At 33.3% G+C, this 19,563-nt stretch overlaps 3 protein-coding genes across 3 annotated transcripts; all 3 read left to right on the top strand.

The window, feature by feature from the left end:
- The first annotated feature begins 281 nt into the window (after window positions 1-281).
- Window positions 282-3,855, top strand: LOC131594572 (large ribosomal subunit protein eL20z-like). The gene is made up of 4 exons (XM_058866742.1): window positions 282-575; window positions 729-804; window positions 3,310-3,424; window positions 3,591-3,855. Exons 1-4 carry the CDS (start codon window positions 374-376, stop codon window positions 3,648-3,650), a joined length of 453 nt encoding a protein of 150 aa, XP_058722725.1. The 5' UTR covers window positions 282-373; the 3' UTR covers window positions 3,651-3,855.
- Window positions 3,856-3,994: 139 nt separating this feature from the next.
- Window positions 3,995-6,744, top strand: LOC131594571 (cytochrome P450 716A67-like). The gene is made up of 5 exons (XM_058866741.1): window positions 3,995-4,896; window positions 4,974-5,188; window positions 5,362-5,606; window positions 5,694-6,078; window positions 6,162-6,744. The coding sequence occupies exons 1-5, from the start codon at window positions 4,626-4,628 to the stop codon at window positions 6,591-6,593; spliced, it is 1,548 nt and encodes a 515-aa protein (XP_058722724.1). The 5' UTR covers window positions 3,995-4,625; the 3' UTR covers window positions 6,594-6,744.
- A 4,201-nt stretch (window positions 6,745-10,945) lies between these two features.
- LOC131598879 (microtubule-destabilizing protein 60-like) lies at window positions 10,946-13,923 on the top strand. The gene is made up of 8 exons (XM_058871452.1): window positions 10,946-11,877; window positions 11,979-12,024; window positions 12,120-12,215; window positions 12,293-12,412; window positions 12,782-12,880; window positions 12,964-13,023; window positions 13,217-13,311; window positions 13,644-13,923. The coding sequence occupies exons 1-8, from the start codon at window positions 11,123-11,125 to the stop codon at window positions 13,756-13,758; spliced, it is 1,386 nt and encodes a 461-aa protein (XP_058727435.1). The 5' UTR covers window positions 10,946-11,122; the 3' UTR covers window positions 13,759-13,923.
- The last annotated feature ends 5,640 nt before the right edge of the window (window positions 13,924-19,563 follow it).

The raw sequence follows: 19,563 nt of genomic DNA, 5'->3' as shown, positions 1-19,563 counted from the left end.
TCTTCGCAGTTTTAGCAAGTCAAGACATTACCCTTACAATTAGCAATGAAATGTCTTATCTTTCCACATTTATAACACTCTTCTAAGCACTTGAACATTATAGACAAAATATTAATGTTATGAAAACCAACATAAAGTCAAACCTATCTAGCAAAAACTTAATCTCGAAGCAATGCAAACTTAATAATTTAAAATCAAAGAAAATATTTTTGCTTTCAAATTAGAAATGAGTGGGTCCACATAACAATAATAATAAATTTCCCCATCAATTTATTCATAATAACATCACATTCATAATTTCATACTCTCATAACTAAAAAAAACTTCTCCCTCTTAACATCCGCCCTAACCCCCAACTCCCACCAAACAGAAAATGACCGAACTAGACAAACCTAAATCCTCCGGCCACCCTCCTCCGCCGCAATCCCAACCCTTGCCACCTCCTCAGTACGGTACTTTCCAAGGTGTCTCTAACTTCCCTGCCGTCGGCTTCCCTCAACCCGTCCCTCCTCCCGGCTCCGATCCCTCCGCCCCTCCCTATTACCCTCACGCTCACGGCTACCAAGCTTATCCAGGTCTCCTTTTTCTTTCCTAGGGTTTTTATTTAGGGCTTATTTTATTACTTATTCATCGGTTTGATTTTGAACTTGGAAATGAAAATTTGATTATTGGATCATCTCTGTGATGGTTAGATTCTGATATTGTTTTTCTGTGTGATGTTGATTTAGGTTATGTAGTTGCTGAAGGAAGACCTGTGAGAGAAAGGCGACTAGGGTGTTGCGGTATTGGTTGTGGCTGGTGCCTGTAAGTTAATAATTAGTTAATTTCCTATCTAATTGCAGATTAGATCACCCTAACAACTTGTAGAATTAGATAACTATGGGCCTGATTGATAAACAGCTTATTTGCAGCTTATAGCACAAGTGCTTATCAAACAAAATAAGCGCTTATGAATAATCTTGCATAAGCTACTTTTTATAACAAAAGATAAAATAAATTTAAGTTATTCTTTTATTATAGCTATATCTTGTTTTGATAATCTCTCCCAAATAGTGTCACAAAAATTATGTCAATAGATAAGCTCAAATAAGCCAATCCAAACAGGCCCTATGTATGAAGTTGACTTTCTTTTTCATTACAGGACATTCAAAACTATTTTACATTATGCTTCTAGCTCATTTCAAGTTTTCAACCCATATCTCCTAGCCTGTTCTTTTGATTAGAAAATGTTGAATCCATGTAATTGGATGAAATGGAACTCTTATTTTCTATTTGGTTGTATGCCATTTGTGGTCTTTCATTTTGGTTGGCTATGACTATTCTGGAAGTTATGTATATCTGCACACATATTTCACCGTGGTTGTCAGCTTTCAATGCTTTGAACCATTATATATATGTTGATGGCTTCTAAATTTTGGCTTATTTCCTCATCATATGCTAACCTCAATTTTATGTGTGGGGAAAAGCTTAATGCATAGAAAAATTTGTCTATTGTGCATGAGGGAAATACTCTTTGATTTATAATGTTAACTTATTTTTTTCCTTGATCTTTTTGGGCGGGGGTATGCAAGAGAATATTGAAATGTTAAATGCATTCTTATTTTAAATTTTGATGGTGTCTCTTCCTAATGTTGTTTTAAGCTGAGAAATTGGTCATCATAGTCAGCGACAGTATTGTCAAGTAGCTGCGCTTTTGCATATAAAAGTTTGAACAAATTGCTATTGTTCTATGATATGCGATTTAATACAAAGTTTTGCCAAATAGCAGCACAACAACTTTGAGCTAGTTGCTATTTTCTATGATGCACGATTGACAACACTTATCATAGTATAAAAGAGAGAGATCCGTCTCAAACATCAACTTGTTTCTTACTTATCATAGTCTATGAAGAATATTTCAATTTGAGAGGGAGAGAAGAGGGAAATGGGATAAGATTTGCCATTTCCTGAGACCCATCTCAAACATCAACTCACAGTTTTGTGAAAAAGCCACCTTCCAGCAATCTGCTTTAAACTTTCAGCAGTTTGTGTCAACTGGTGTCTACATCTATTTTTATATTTTATCTTATTAAAATCCCCTTCCCACCTTTTCTGACTTTACCGTTCAAAAGAAAATGGTTAGACATATAGCCATGATTTTGAATATTTTATACGCGGGTATGATGAGTTGAAGAAATTGGCCATCATATTATTAAATTTATGATAGCAGATTTCTTTACTAGGCGTAAAATATCACAGTTTCGTCATCATGCTTCTCTTTAAAGATCTGTCCTGTGAAGAATATTACAATTTGAGAGGGAGGGATAAGGAAAATGGCTTAAGATTTGCCATTTCATCAGACCCATCTCAAACATCAACTGACTCTTGTGAAGAAGGTCACCTTCTGGCAATCTGCATTGAATTTTCAACTGTTTGCGCCGATTGGTGTCTACGCCTTTTTATATATAGATATTTTTTATCAAACCCTTTCCAGTCTCTTCTGACTATATTGTTCAAAGGAAAATTGTAAGACTTGTAACCATTATGTTTTGACCACTGTATCCTGAGTTGAGCTGTGGTTTTTTTTCTTCTTTAACGTTTAAAGTTTAACTCAACTTTTTTCTATTGACTCATCTTTGTATATTAAAGTTGACATACAGTGATGGAAGCTATATAGGACCAGGTTATCCTTTTATATCAAAAACATGAAGTTGACAAATATTATTGAATTATTCTGTTAAATGTGAAACATGTAAATGAATTTTTTGGACATGATTGACCATACCTAGTTTATATTTATTGTATTTCTCTTTTCATTGGTTAAGAAAGTTTGGTAGAAAATATTATTTCCTGCTTTGGTTGTGAATTTGTCTTTTTCATAGTACCAGGTAACTTGAACCAGGTGGGTCAATTCAATCTTTACCTAATTATAGAGGCATGATGGGTATATGGATCATACATGCTTCCCTTATGAAAAAATGTTCTATTTTAATTTGTGTGTTTATGTGTTTCAAATTGACACTTTCCATTTCTCTCATAATTTTTTAAATAAGATTTGTAACGAATATTATGTCACATGTCGTAACTTCAGTAAGAATAGTTCATGCTAAAGGAGTACTTCGGAGTTTTTAATCCATTTCACCTTCTAACATTTTTAGTATCACCTTGTTTACATGCGGCAATCATTTACCATTGTTTCTGTATGTCTTGTCCACTTTGCATTCAAACTCTTACATTTGTCATGTTTTATCATTCTTTTTCATTGTGTCGGCATTAGCCACTTACCTTGACATTGATTGCTGATTTCTAATATTTCTTCGTCTTGTGCAGGTTTATATTGGGTTTCTTCCTCGGTGCTATCCCGTGGTATGTTGGGGCGATAATTATGCTCTGTTCCAGGGTAGACTCTCGAGAGAAGCCTGGATACATTGCCTGTATAGTTGGTGTAAGTGGATTCTATCCTCACTATTTCACTTGAAGCCTGTTTCAGTTCTTTTCTTTTGTATAATCCTTAACATCGGTATATCATTGTTTTTGATCCACAATGTATAAGAATGATATTTTTTGTTTTGTCATGTAATAACACTAGCTATATGACACTGGTTTTGCAGGCTGTTGTGGCTACAGTTGCTATCGTCCTTGGAGCAACAGATTTAGCAGATGTATGGTAATCCTCATATCAAGAGTTGTAAATGTTTTTGCTAGACTCTGTAACTAAGCTGTACTAAAACTTGTGTCTCAGATACCAACCATATATACATGTTCATTGAAAGATGATATCTTACGTGTATCTTGTAATTTGTATTGTTTGATTTTGTACAAACTTGTCCTGATTCATACCAAACTGAAACATAAAGCAAAACTTCTTTGCTCTAATCATATATAATCTATATGTATATCTCCACTATAATCAAACTCTTCGTTTTATTTTAAATTTTAATTTTGTAGTACTTGATAGTGAGTGAGCAACATATGAGAAATGCTTTTATACATGCATTGTCAAATACTCACATTTGTTCATCGGTTCGAAGCCGGGACAAGTTCTCATATGAAGCATTGAGGCTCATGCCCTCACTCCCTTGTAGTTTTAAAGATGAGGCGATAGAGTAATAGCAGATCCCATAAAAAGCAATTATCCATAATGGTCTCAAGTGAACCAGAACTATTTTCATGATATAATTTTTGTGTTCAATCTTACATATCATATATTTCACATTTCACTACTTCCTTTAATATATATAAAATCATAGAAACATAAATTTTATAGTCACAAACATGAAAATCACTAAAGTTGAATTAAGAAGATAAATATCTAATCCTAGCTTAGAATTCATCTTAAAATAATGACACATCAGATTGCTTTTAAAAATTTGGATTTTATAACACTCAATTAGAACATATAAAAATAATATTAAATTGCATTAAAACATTACTATTACATAAAGATTCTCATTTCTCAGTCATTTTTATAATACAGTGACACACTGACATGGGATTTAATAAAAAAGAAAGCATCTTTCATATTCCTTTGTTCAAGGCAAAAGGATAACATAAACAACAAAAAGTTATCCTTAGAAGTCTTTTAATAAGTAAACACTCTCACTTTCCTTTCATTTCATTCTCTATCTTCTTTGCATCACATAGAAATGGAATGGATTTCATGCACAATTTTCATCTTTTTGACACTTGGTTTGGTATGTGCTTGGAGGGTGTTGAATTGGTTGTGGCTTAGGCCAAAGAAGCTAGAGAAGTTGTTAAGAGAACAAGGTCTTCGTGGGAATTCATATAGGATCTTGGTTGGGGATGTTAAGGATCTTTTTAAGATGGAAAAGGAATCTAAATCCAAATCCATGAATCTCTCCGATGATATTGTTCCACGTGTCAGTCCCTACATCCAACAGTGTGTTAAAATTCATGGTATGTTTGTTCTTAATCTAAGGTTTCTAGTCATGTTATTCTTGAAAGATTTTTTTATGCTAATATTTTGTATGTAGGGAAGAATTCTTTTATTTGGTTTGGAACAAAGCCAAGGGTGATTCTCACAGAACCTGAGCAAATAAAAGATGTATTGAACAAGATCTCGGAATTTCCAAAGAGAAATAATAAAATTTTCAAGTCACTAGCTAGTGGTCTTGCTAGCCATCAAGGAGAAAAGTGGAGCAAGCATAGAAGGCTAATCAACCCAGCTTTCCAATTAGAAAAATTAAAGGTTAGTTTCAATTAAACATATAAAAATTTATAGATTAGTTTTTGGTTTATTTATTTATTGAAAGAATAGTTTATTGCTTTGTTTGATATAACCTAAAAATTTAACTTTTTAAGCTACAATTTTTTATGCACTATAGTTTTCCATATTACATTGTTTTTATTATTACACTGCAGATTATGACACCATCTTTTTTGACGAGTTGCAATGATTTGATTGGTAAATGGAAGGAAATGTTGTCTTCGGATGAATTGTGTGAAATAGATATATGGCCTTCTCTTCAAAATTTGACTAGTGATGCTATTTCTCGAACAGCATTTGGAAGTAGTTATGAAGAAGGAAAAAGAATATTTGAACTTCAAAGAGAGCTAGCTGGACTTATAATGAAAGATTTAGTGAAATCTTTCATCCCTTTGTGGAGGTATAGAGAAATCTTTCCATATCATACACTTATTTACTTTGTCTTGTTATTTTTTTCTTAGCTTTATTTTAACATTTTTGTCATTAGGTCTGTACCTACTACTGTCCATAGAAAAATGGATGAAATTGATAGAGATATACAGTCTTCTCTTAAAGATATCATAATTAATAAGAGGGAGAAAGCACTTGGTGAATCTACTACAAATGATTTATTGAGTATTCTTCTTGAGTCAAATCACAAGGAAATAGGAGAAAATACAAACAACAAGAATGTAGGAATGACTCTTGATGATGTAGTGGGGGAATGCAAATTATTCTACTTTGCTGGACAAGAGACTACTTCAGTTTTGCTTGTTTGGACAATGATATTGTTGAGTAGGTACCCTGATTGGCAACACCGTGCAAGGGAGGAGGTGTTACAAATCTTTGGAAATAAAAAACCAGACTTTGATGGCTTAAATAATTTGAAGATTGTAAGTATTTATTATTATTATTATTATCTTTAATGCACTTTAAATATCTTAGTAATTTTTTATCTTTAATATTTTTGTGGCAGGTCACTATGATTTTGTACGAGGTTCTTAGGTTATATCCTCCTGTAATTGGGCTTGTTCGACAAATTGAGAAGGATGTTAAACTTGGAAACCTAATATTACCTGGAGGAGTGGAAGTTTTCTTACCAATTATTCTACTTCACCATGACTGCGAGCTTTGGGGTGATGATGCTAAGATGTTCAATCCTAAAAGATTTTCTGAAGGTGTTTTAAAAGCAACAAATGGGAGATATTCATTTTTTCCATTTGGAGGGGGTCCTAGAATTTGCATTGGACAAAATTTTTCCATGATGGAAGCAAAGATGGCAATCACAACAATTTTACAACATTTCTCATTTGAACTTTCACCAACCTATACTCATGCTCCATCAACTATGATTACTCTTCAACCACAATATGGTGCTCAAATTATTATACGCAAAGTGGATACATAAAAACTGAATCGTAGTACAGTGATGAACTGTGAATTCTACAATCTAGTAACGATGTTCAGAAATGTCATATTGTAATTTTAAATTACGAAATTTTAAATATGAATCTTAGGAGCCATCATGTTTTCTTCGCATAAATATAAATTGAAACTTTTCTAGATTATATTTCATAAATATATTATTACCTCTCAAAGAAAGTTGGGTGGGAAAGATGTCTAATCTTAGAGGGAGGTTATCAAGTACTTTCTCTAATAAGTTTACGAAATTCTTTTTGATAGTCCCACTCTAGATGGGTTTGGGCTTCCATCTACCTCTTTCAAAGATAACCTTGCATTTTCATCTCAATTTATTTTAACTAAGATATATTTGGTGGTGGATTTGTGTATTTGAAATAAAAGCTTGAACTCATATGGATTCAATTTATGCTTCTTTAAAAAGTTATGGCATCTTCTCACGACTGATGTGGGGATCATCATTGTTCTATTTTTTCTTGACATATTTCCCTTCCGTTGCAACGTCACCTCTTATATTGTTGTCCTTATTTTGAATTCAAACTTCTTTACCCACCTAGGAGACTTCCAACCTATCTCTTTGTTTGGGTCCTGGTAAAAATCAACAGCGAGGGACTTTGTGGCTACATTGTCTTTGATTTCGGGTAAACTTATCTCTTTGAACCAACCAACCTTCATCAAAGGACGATATTTAACTTATGAGGGTCGTTACGGTGAATGAACCAATTGATCTTATTTGTTTTCAAATCCTTAAATGCTACCATGATAATATGTTACTAAGTACCTCTTATGTCAGGATTAGATGTGACTAATTATAAGCTTATATATTCCTTTTGGAAACGAGGTTTTATATATTTTAGTTAGTCATGAATATTGATTTTATTCTTGCTCTTTGTTTCTATATGAACCAAGGTAAAGGTGAAATTGATCCATCAACCTAACTATCCATGAAACAAGATCACAATTGGTTGAAATCAGACGCAACCCCACAAGAAAGAAACCATGTAAGCCTAAAAGATAAAGATATTTGTCTTAAGGATGACGTGAGACCAAATACGTCATGAATATGTCATCAAACAAAATGTTTTAGGATCTGAGAGCATACACGAACCTGTTTTAAGAAACACCGGATTCAAGCATAAAATGAAGGTTAGACTATTGAGTTGCAGAATGATTCAAATCTTGACACATCTGACAAAGTGAACAACCTCGATTAACACTATGGAATGAAAGATTGCAAAAAACTATAACGATGTTCCTATAAAAGGGAGGATAAATGCAAAAACTAGGTACACACCTTTGAAAACCTAAAATATTATGCCTCTAGCCTTACTGAAATAATGAATTGTTTATTTGAATGTTTTTCAAGTACCACCCTATTTGATGCATCACCAAACAGGGAAAGTACAAGCTATATTGAAGATACATCAACATAGTCATTTTATCATGTTTCTAATCTAATGTTGGGACATTTTGGTCTGGAAAAATAAATGGTATCGTTTGTAGAAATCTCTATATACAACATTCTCTTTTCATTTGAAATAAGATGACATTTTTTTGACAATATGGAGTGATCCAAATGGAGAAAGAGTGTGATTCCCTGAAGTATCTAACGTTCATTGGACAATCAATTGATAGTAATACATGTCAACCATAGAAGAATATGATGGATTATCCTTCTTCGCCAAGAAGGAGACGTCGAGCATCAAAGCGAATAACTGCCTTCAGTGTGAAGTCATCAATAACTGTCATATCTGGCCTTTTGTGTGGTGGAGAATGGAGATGTTAATACCCTTTCAATTAGCATATGGAAAACTCGAGTTTTTAATTATGGTCGTCGATTACTTCACGAAATGGACTGAAGCATAATCATTGGCGAAAATCTTTGGCCACAACAAATTGCATACCTTCAAAAGAAATGTAGTTATTGAGTTTAGGGTTCCACATGATGTAGTGATTGACAACAAGACACAATGCAGGAACATAATTGATGGACTAAGTTTAGTCTGTAGCCTCGAGAAGTCATTGATAGTTTGTCTTTGAGTTTGTAAGTTGTTTGGTTAAATTCCTTTAGGGAATAAATTTAGCTTGTAGCCTCGAGAAGTCATTGATAATTAGTATTTGAGTTTGTAATTTGATTGATTAGTGGATTAAGTCCTTGTGAGAAGGCAAAACCACAATGACGAATATACTGGATTGACTTAGTTAACAGTGAACCATTAAAGAAATCATTTTGTATTTTTATCATTGTTGTTCTTGTTTTTGTTCTGCAAAAAGTTGTCATATTTGAAACCCAATTCAACTCCCATCCTTTCTTGTGTTTCTTGAACCTTCAATGTTCTGTTGAACATCAATTCAAAGAGAGGATAAATCTCTCCAGAGAGGCTAGTCTTGCTACTTCGAGATTGTGTCATCCACGAGATTTTGACTTCGCCCAAAATTACAATAAGGACTTAACACCACATATTCGTAGAATGGGACACTAAGTTCCACATAAATTTTAGAAGACAAACATCACTCATCGTCTATGGTTTTTTATATCCAAGCCTTTAATCTTCTAAAGTAAACAATAAATCTCTCAATTAGGTATGACAAAAAAATCTGTATCCGCGAGTAAAATCCGTCAAGGGCACGGGTTTGATAGTTTAATGAGTATCCAATGATAAAATAAATAGATATTTAGTTACTCATTTTCTTACGGACACAGATTCAAACTTGATGATACTGTACCCGTTGGACATCCATATTCGATAATAATTAACAAAATAACTTAAATATTAATTTATTTAATCTAAAATTATTATTATTATTATTATTATTATGTTAAATTTGAAATTATTATTATTATTATTATTATTATTTTGTTGTGTCTAGTATAATTATTTGATAAAGGATTAAATTAAGTAAATGTGATTTATTATTGTTATTATTATTATGTTTAAAATTTGAAACTATTTTTTTGTGTTTAAAAGATATAAAATAATTTAATTAATTAATTTTATATATATATATATATATATATATATTCGTGAATATCTCAAGATTCATCTATAATGTCTGACACATATTTACATAATTATGAGAGAATACGAATATCATATTTACTAAATAGGCAAATAGCGGAGAACTCACGTCCCTGTCTATACTTAAGTAACTAAAAGAGTTTTTATTTTTATTTTTTTATTAACACGTTATCCCAATTTGAAGCCTCCCAACAAAACTAAGACATTGTTGTTTCCAACCATATAGTCTCCCAAGTTCTTTTTCATGTGGGGCTTCTTTAAAGGCAATATATTGTAAAGTATCATTCTTAAGATGTTGATTTGCTTTAGTGGAGAAGATAATATGAGTTGTATCAGAATTAATCTTCGGGCAAATGGCCTCACAAAAAGTCTCAAGCAGAACATAATGCAGAATATATTGTTTGGATCATAGAGTGCCAAAAACAATGATTACGTGCAAAATGCAAGATTACAAAAAGTAATGTAAATATTATGAGTAATGTTATATAGGAAGAATGATTTAAGTAAGAAATGCAATAATGAATATTTGTTATTGTTTTAGAGGATAATTTTAAATTAATATTAAATTTAATTTCTTTTTTAATAGAGATTATGAGATAGTAATAATAATAAATGATTGAGATTTAATTTTTGTCTTTCTTACTTTCTTACTAATAAGCATTTTTCAAAAATTATTACGTGCAAGCTGCAAGATTAATCAACATTGAATAATAATAAAAACTTTCGAGATTACCCTCACTAAATAACATTGAAAATTTTGTAACTAAACAATAATTTAAAAAATATATATTTTAAATAATCGAGTGGAAAATAAAAAAACTCTAACAATAATAAAAATTAATATCAAAACTATTAATCTCATTTTTTTTTTTACATTTTTTATTTTTATCACATAGACTGAGAATATACTCTTATAGTATAAAAATAATAATTCATAAAAAAGAATACAAATTCTAGAACGAAAATACTCATTCCTCTTTATAAAAAGTTTTTCTAAATCCACTTAATTAAATTTCAATTTCTTTCTATTTTTCCCATAAAGTAAATGATTGAATTAAAATTCCTTAAAATATAAATATTCAACCTACCATCAACATTATTTGTATTTTTATTATTACTATTTTTTTATTTTTTATAAATAAACCAAAAATAGAGCCTAATATAAACCTAGCTAACCTATATAATATATAACGGTCCAAATCAAAAAAAGGAAACAATTTAATTATTATTTACTATTATTTATTTTGACTATTATAAAAAAATAAAATAAAAAAAAAACTAAAATTTAATCCAAAAGTAGCCGTTACGATAATATAGCGCTTCTTTCTCTCTCATCATAAACAAAAAAAAAGTTCGCATTTTTTTTTTCATTCAATTTCGTTTAATTTGTTTTACTCTCACACGCACACTCAATTTTCAATTTTTCTCAAATTTCTGAATACCCTTTGAAATTCCGATCAAATCGGTGTATTTTTCGGAGTCAAAATCGAAGCTTGCAATGAGTCCAGAGAAACCCTCGCACAGTGAGAATCTGAACCCCAACATGTGTAATCGTGACAATTGTGTTAACGTTGTTTTGCATCAGAATAGAATTGGTCGGAGAAAGTTTGTCGTGGCGAAGAAGAAGAAGAAGAGTCAGTGTTTTGAGAAGATTAGGGTTTTGTGCAAGTGTAAGGAGAATAGTGATGGAGGGAAGTGTGTTTGTGAAGCTTATGAGAATCTAAGGGCTTCTCAAGAAGGGTTTTTCGAGAAAGAGAAGATTTTTGATGAGGGTGAAGTGAAAGAGGAAGAAAAAGTTGAGAATGTTCTAGAAGAGGTTATTGAGGCAAATTTGATTATTCATGATGTTGGTAATGAGGAAAGGAAATTGGATGATGGAGAGGATGATGAAGATGGAAAGGGTTGTTGTCATACGGCTATGGTGAAGCGGAGGAGGGAGAGAGTATTGGAAGAGGCGAGGAACAGTGTTCCGGAGAACGGGAAGGTTATGCATTTGGTGAAGGCATTTGAGAGGCTTTTGAGTATAAATAGTTGTAAGGAGAAAGAGGAGAATGAGGATGAGGATGAGAAGAAGAAGAGAGTGATGAAATGGGCATTACCGGGATTGCAATTTCAACGAGAGGTTAATGAATGTGAAACGGAACAGGTTGATGGTTGTAGTGATGAAATGTTTAACTGTGTTTTGACTTCTGAGCAGCTTGGATTGGATCAGAGAAGTTCGGTTTCGTCTTCTTGGGATTGCGGCAATGGAAGGTTTTTGTTTTTTTTACTTCTTTTACTTTGAACCTTTTGATTCATTTGGCTTGAAATTGTTGACTTGTGTCAATTGTTGCTTGTGCTTTTTCATGGTGCAGTGTGTGTGGCAGGAATTCTTCTGGTGGTAGAAGAAGTAGAAGAAGTGTAAGCTTGTTATTGCTATTGTATTTTAAGCAATACTAAATATTAACAAGATTAGTTTTTGAATTTTATTGAATTTGGTGTGTATTTTATGTTAGAGCTTGGAATCATCTAGTGTTGTTGGAGGAAGGAGGTGGAAGAAGAAGCAGAAGCTAAAAATAACTAGTCAGAAGCCTTTTAAGCTAAGAACTGAGGTAAAAATTTCGTTAAAAATTTCTTCGAATTTTCGCTTGATTACGTAAGTGATGTATTGAAAATAATCCTATTGCAGCAAAGGGGAAAGATGAAAGAGGAACAGCTTATGAAGAAGGTAAAAGATATTTTGACAGAAGAAGAGAAATTGAGGATACCGATTGCTCAAGGTCTTCCATGGACCATAGATGAGCCTGAGGTAATACCATTTTCATATGTAATTCCTTACTTTGTAGTGTATATGCTTAGTAACAACTTGTTGCGTGTGTATATGCTCATTCTCTTCGATTAGTAAGAGCATTCTAAGTGTATTTGCTTGTAGTTGCGATAATTGGACTCGTCAGGATAGTAGTATTTTTAGTTACAAGTTGTAGGCAAAATTGTGTTACGCTTGAAATTAGAGAAAGGAAACGATGCCTTCTTTATGGTTGGAGTCGTTGGAAAAATCGGTCTAACTTCGTTACCAATGATCTATGATAATTCTCTCGGTAGCCTCTGCATGTCTATATTAGTCTAAGCAAAATACGAGGATGAAATGTAATTGCTTAATAGCATTCTTTTGTTATAGTGCTTGATAAAACCTCCGGTAAAAGAAAGCACAAAGCCTATTGATGTAAAGCTTCATAGTGACATGAGGGCAATCGATCGCGCCGAGTTTGATCAACAGGTGCATCTTTCAATCTATTCCTTCCTTCCCCTTTCGTTTTACACATCGTGAAATGTGAAATTGATGGTTGTTTGATTGTGTAGGTGGCTGAGAAATTGAGTCTCATAGAACAACAGAAAATGGAAATGGAAAGACAGCAAAAGGTGCAATATCTACAATCTTTCACGTCTCGTATATACATTGTACAATGTTTTAGGCCAGCAAATCACAATTAATCATATACGTGACTTTATGACCCGATGATTATGATTGATTGTACGTGTATAAAATGAAACCGTGTAAAATTTATGTTGATCGTGTTTATGAACTAAATCTATATATTATATTCCTTTACAGCTGGCTGAAGAGGAAGAGATTCGTAGATTGAGGAAGGAACTCATTCCTAAAGCCCAACCAATGCCTTACTTCGACCGACCTTTTATTCCAAGAAGGTATCATATATTTTTAACAAACTTTTTAGCATTTCCTTTTAGAATTCAGATTCCACGCCGTTGGTTACTCAGCATGACACAGTTGTTGATCTTGATCTTGGTCATTCGATTTGAAAACATTGTATTGGTCGAACAATATCTCAATGAACAATCATATCTTTTTAACAAACTTTTTGGCATTTTATTTTAGAATTCAGATTCTATACCGTTACTCGGCATGACACAGTCAAATTGATCTCAAATCGATGACTGAGATAAATCAAGTGCGTTGAACTCGAATCCGTTATTTTTGGTTTTTGTCTCATTATTATATTTTGATTTGATTTATAAAGGTCAATGAAGCATCCAACAATACCAAGAGAACCAAAATTTCACATACCACACCATAAGAAGATCAAGTGTTTGTCATTGAATGAAATGAAATCATACTCTTCATACTTCAACTGAGATGTCATGAATCTTTTGCTGATGAGAAGATCAAGTGTCTGTCATGGCATGAACAATATTCATTTGTATAGCAATATTAATTTGCAAATTTTGGTTTTGCTTTTGATCAATTTTAGTGCAATAATTCTTTGTACTTGGAGACAAAAAGTGTCTTGTTGAAATGAAATGAACTCTTATTTTTTTTGGAATTTGAATTCATTCTTAATTCAGTCTCATCTATTTTATATAGTAATAAGTTAATAACAACAAGTCTTCATTCACAATGTGATAATCTGATAGATAGAGTAAGAATTATGATTAATTAGAGGTAGAATTTATATTATTGTTATTTAATTTGTAATGCTTTTTAGAATGTTTTTAGGATCTTAAAATATTATTGAGATAAACTTTAATTAGTTATTAAGCCTTTAGTTACTATCCACTACTACTATATATTACTCATTAAGAGATGGCAAAATTATCAAATGAATGAAAATGTTATCTTTATTTTACTTCTCTTAGATAGTTTTTTGTATTGTTTTTCCCCTTTTCTATTATAAACCCTAGTTCATAGCTTTGATAGGAAAATCTTCATATCAATTGGTGCTCTCATCCATGCACTCAAATCCTCCTATGGATTATCCTTATCATCCACCTTCATATCATCCATAGAGCATTCCTCTTACCTATTCCACAAACCCCTTTTTTACATCTCCAATTACTTCCTCATTTCCATGGGAAAATTTCTCATTTTATTCCATAAATCCACATGTTACAATCCCATATTTGTATTTTAATCATGGGTATACACCACCTCCACTTAACCCATATTCATCATCTCATTATTCATACTACTATAATAATCATCATCAACCAAACACCTCCTCTTCAATTAGTCATAAATATCACAATCACTACAATACTAGAAAAGATTTTGAGAAACATTTTCGAGTGGTTCATCCCTATTTCAAGAAATCATAAAAAAAAAATCCCAAAACCGCCAGATTCCGAAGTGAGAACTAATAAATGAATCGAAGGTGCACACAAAGAGACAGGATAGTAGATATGAGTTAGTTTGGATCCCAGTTGTGGACCGAACATCTGAATCGACAGACCAAAAGCAAATTCAATTTGAGAGTCTGAGAGATAGTATGCCATGATACTCATTGTATGATCCTTCCTCGATAAGCAAGGCAGTTGTTTGGTTCAGTCAGAGTGAATGGACATATAAAAATAAGCCAATTATTGTGGTTTTGGATACTCAAGGTAGAGTTCCAAGTAATATCATGTATGTTGTTGGCCAGTATCCCCATTTTTTAAGAGCTCGTTGAAAGTTTCTTAAAACTGTTGTTAATAAGTTGTTCAAGTTTATGCATGAGACACATCCTAGAGTTCAGGATATGGCCTGCAACACTTTTTTGAAAATAGTTCAGAAGTGCAAGAGAAAGTTTGTGATCATCCAGGTTGGCGAAAATGAGCCCTTTGTATCGGAACTTCTATTAGGCATTTCAATCACTATTACAGATCTTGAACCCCATCAGATACACTTTTTCTATGAATCTATTGCTCATATGATTCAATCATGTGTGCATTTCGGCATACAGAAAGGAATATTCTTGAAACTGGTCTGCTAGTTGATTTTGAATCATTTTTTACTCACACATTTAGCCACGAATGTTGCCATGGAATTAGACCTCATACAATCACACTTCCACCAGTGTCTCAACATAAATTTCCTGTTATGATTGTTTAGTTTAAGCAATGGGATCCAGGAGTAATTTTAGAACCTTGAAGACAAGATTCAAGTGAACTCTGCGACAATGATAGAGTAAGGATTATGATTAATTAGAGGTAAAATTTATATTATTGTTATTTAATTTGTAATGCTTTTTAGAATGTTCTTAGGACCTTAAAATATTATTGAGGTGGGCTTTAATTAGTTATTGGGCCTTTAGTTACTATCTACCACTACTACTACTATATATATACTCATTAAGAGATGGCAAAATTATCAAATGAATGAAAATTTTATATTTATTTTATGTCTCTTAGATGGTTTTTTGTATTGTTCTTCCCCTTTTCTATTACAAACTCTAGTTCATAGCTTTGATAGGAAAATCTTCCTATCATAATCTATGCATTCTTCTTATTCTTAAAAGAAGGATAACTTTCATACATGTATTATCTAACATATGCAAAAATTTCAAGTTCCAATCAAAATAATATCAAATTACAACAAGAAGAACCATGTCATATCTCACGAAATTGGATCGACTACATTGATTAAATTCTGCCATATTGTTTTATTCAAAATCATGTTTCTCTTCAATTTGTTAATCTCAAAATTCTTTTAATAGTTTTTCTTATATTTTTTAGGTCTCCGTCTACATGCTCAAATCACTTGTGCCTATTTTTTACAATATTTTCTACTATAGGTGTTACTCCAACATTGTCTCGAATATTTTTATTTCTAATATTATATTGTCTAGTCTTACTATACATCCAATGCAACATCCTCATCTATGCTACATTTATTTTATTCTCGTGTTGAGAATTAACCCCTCACTATTTTGTCTTATAAAACATCAAAGGTATTACTACTGCCCGATAATTTTTTTCCTTCAGCTTGACAGGTACTTTTGTGCCACAAAAAACCCATGAAGCCCTTCTCCATTTCAGCCATCCAACTTGAATTCGATGATTTACATTCCCTTCTATTTCTTCATCCATTTGTATACATACCCAAAATATTTAAACTGTGTGACTTGTAGGATGATATGGTCTCTAACTTTCACATATGTTTTAAAATACTTATTCTTTTGTTGAAATTACATTTTATATACTCTGTCTTAATTCTACTTAGGCGAAAGCCATCTATTTCTAAGGCTCGTCTCCATGTTTCCTCCTGCAAGGGTAGGGATAATGAAACACTCTAGTAGTTATATTACATGTTTGATGCTGAGGGCTAGCTCACAACGGCGAGTATCACTGTATGATGGTTTTTGAGGTTGTTTAAGAGATAACCTCACGTGAGATCAAAGACCTTGCTAGTGGTCGTGCTGCTAGGTTGCAGGCAAGTAGTTAAAGTGATATTGTTAAGGTTACTCTGAGCGAAATGCTTTCTGAGATGTGTTTGAATGCGTGTAAGTATGTGTTGCTTGATAGTCCATCCTTTTCTCCTTCTAGGGGAGAGGTATTTATAGAGGCCTTTTGGGCTTGCGCAAGAGATCCAGTTAGTGGTTTACCCTAGTTTATAGGAGGACTTGGCCTCCTTGGATTGTGGGAAGAGTGGTTCTTCCTTTGACTGACCCTTAGTCAGTTAGTCATTGTGGGTCCATGCCATCACCCACGTTCATTGTGCGAGTGGATAGTGGGAACTTACCTCGGGCAACCTCACGACTCCTTTCGGGCGGCTTCCCGGCTCTATTCGGGCAGCAGGTGGCTTCGCCCGTTTCCCCCTTGTTTGTCTTCCTTGCTTTTATCTAAGTTACCCCTTACTAGGGCCCGATAAAAATATAACACTACAAATATGTTTGGTCTTAGCATGATACACCTATTTGTTTGCCAAATAGATAACACTCTGACTATCACAATGCAACTAAAATCCATCTTGCTCAACACCAACTCTATCACTAACCCTGTAAGCCATAATGCTTCCTTGGCAGCTTCAATTACTATAATATATTTTGCCTTAGTCGTAGACATAGCTACTATGGATTGAACTCATGATAGACGTGTGTCAAAAAATTTGACTGAAAATCTCATTATCACCAATCCCCTTCTGTTGTGAATACCCCTTTGCAACTAGGCATGCCTTGAACTTTCCCCCTTCTTTTTTTGTTACTGCTTGCTTTTTCTTGTATATCCACTTGTAACTAATAACTATCTTTCCCCGTGGCAGCTGAACAAGATCCCATGTCTCATTATTTTTCAAGGACTTTATCTCCTCCACCATAGCACTCATCTACTTATCTTTCTGTAGGCTAGACATAACCTCTCAAAAAGTAGAAGGGTCTCCTGAATTGGTAAGAAGAGCATATGCTGCTAAGTCTTCAAACCCATATCTCACTGGAGGTGTAATACGACGAGTCCCATATCACACACAAATGTATAATATGGTACTCCATCAAAATATTGCATTCCACCTAAATATGAGCCTGGTTCATCCTGCTGTTGGGCTACAATCTACCTTAGACTCACTGGTGGTTTCTCAATGTCCACCTGAATCTTGTCCTGATTGGAATTTTCTACCTCAGTATTTGGAACAGCTGTCACATCTGGCTGTTTCAACATTGACTGCTCATCAAATACAATATTTTAACTAACAACTACCTTCCTCTTAACTGGATCCCACAACTTGCACCCTTTCACACCTATATTGTAGCCAATAAAGATGCACTATTTTGACTTGGGCTGAAGTTTAGACTGATCGTCACTAGAAATATGCACATATTCTAGACACTAAAAAATCCTCAAATTACTCAGATTAATTGGATTACCTATCCACACCTCCTCTGCAACTTTGCCATCCAATGAAGCCCGTGGTGATCTGTTGACTAGATAACATGCCATATTGAGTGTTGCTGCCCATAAACCTTTTGAAAGACCATCATTTAACTGAAGACACCTTGCATTCTCCTTCAGAGTCTTATTCATCCTCTCTGCAACACCATCATATTGTGATGTATTTCTCATAGAAAAGTGCTTATGGATTCCATTCTCCTCACATAAATGCATGAACTTCTTATCAATGTATTCATTCCATTATCAGACCACAAATACATTATTTTTCTTCCAGTCTGGTTCTCAACCTCTGCCTTCCACAGTTTGAACTTTACAAAGACCTCAAATTTATATTTCATAAAATAAACCCAGACCTTATGAGAAAAATCATCAGTGAATGTCACAAAGTACCTGAAACCTCCAATAGATGACTCTGTTGTGGGCCCTAGACAGCATAATGGACATAGTCTAAGATTCTCTTGGTCTTGTGTTGCTCAGTCTTGAAACAAACTCCACATTGTTTCCCAAGAACACAATACTTGCACAGTCCAAAGCGAGCATCCTTCAACAAATTCCTCTTATGTAGTTCCAACACCCCACGTTCACTGAGATGACTCAAGTGCATGTGGCACAGTTTGGTTGAATCATTATTAGTTTCAACATATGCTACATCCCCCCATAATTGTGTCCCCTAACAACTTATAAATGTTTAGTAGTCCTCCTTGTCATCATCAATGTCATTTCACCTTTGCTAACCCTCACGATGTCTTTATCTCCATTCACTTAAAGAGTACTCAAAGAAATCAAATTCTTCCTCAATTTTGGAACATAATGCACGTCACTAAATATGCACATACCACCATAATCCAAATCAATTTTAATTCGCCCTTTTCCAAAGTATTGTCATCACCTAAATAGACAAAACCAAATCACTTGATTTAAAATAGCCGAATCACTCTTGGTGCGGCGTAATATGGTAGGAGTACCAAAAATCAAGGACCCATGCATCAATGCACTTGGTAAATGAAACGCAAAGCAAATCTTCTTCACTGCAGGAACCATCAGACTAAACTACATTATTTGAACTATTGTTGCTTGACTTGTTTGGACATTCCATCTTCCAATTGCCAATTTTCTTGCAACCATAACATTTTGTTTTTTTTTGTTGTCCTTGGGTCTTTTTTCTTTATAGAATCCACTGTCTTACCCTTGCCTCTGCCACAATCTCGACCTTCATTCACAAACAAACCTTCACTTGAACTTCCTCCACCTTCCTCTACACTTTGGCGACGTTGTATGTGTTGCAAAATAGTAGAAGAAATA

This window comes from Vicia villosa, linkage group LG4 (genome assembly GCF_029867415.1).
Source record: "Vicia villosa cultivar HV-30 ecotype Madison, WI linkage group LG4, Vvil1.0, whole genome shotgun sequence".
In the NCBI taxonomy this organism is placed as follows: Eukaryota; Viridiplantae; Streptophyta; class Magnoliopsida; order Fabales; family Fabaceae; genus Vicia; species Vicia villosa.
The sequence above is the reverse complement of the archived record's forward strand: the minus strand, read 5'-3'. Positions and strand labels throughout refer to the sequence as shown.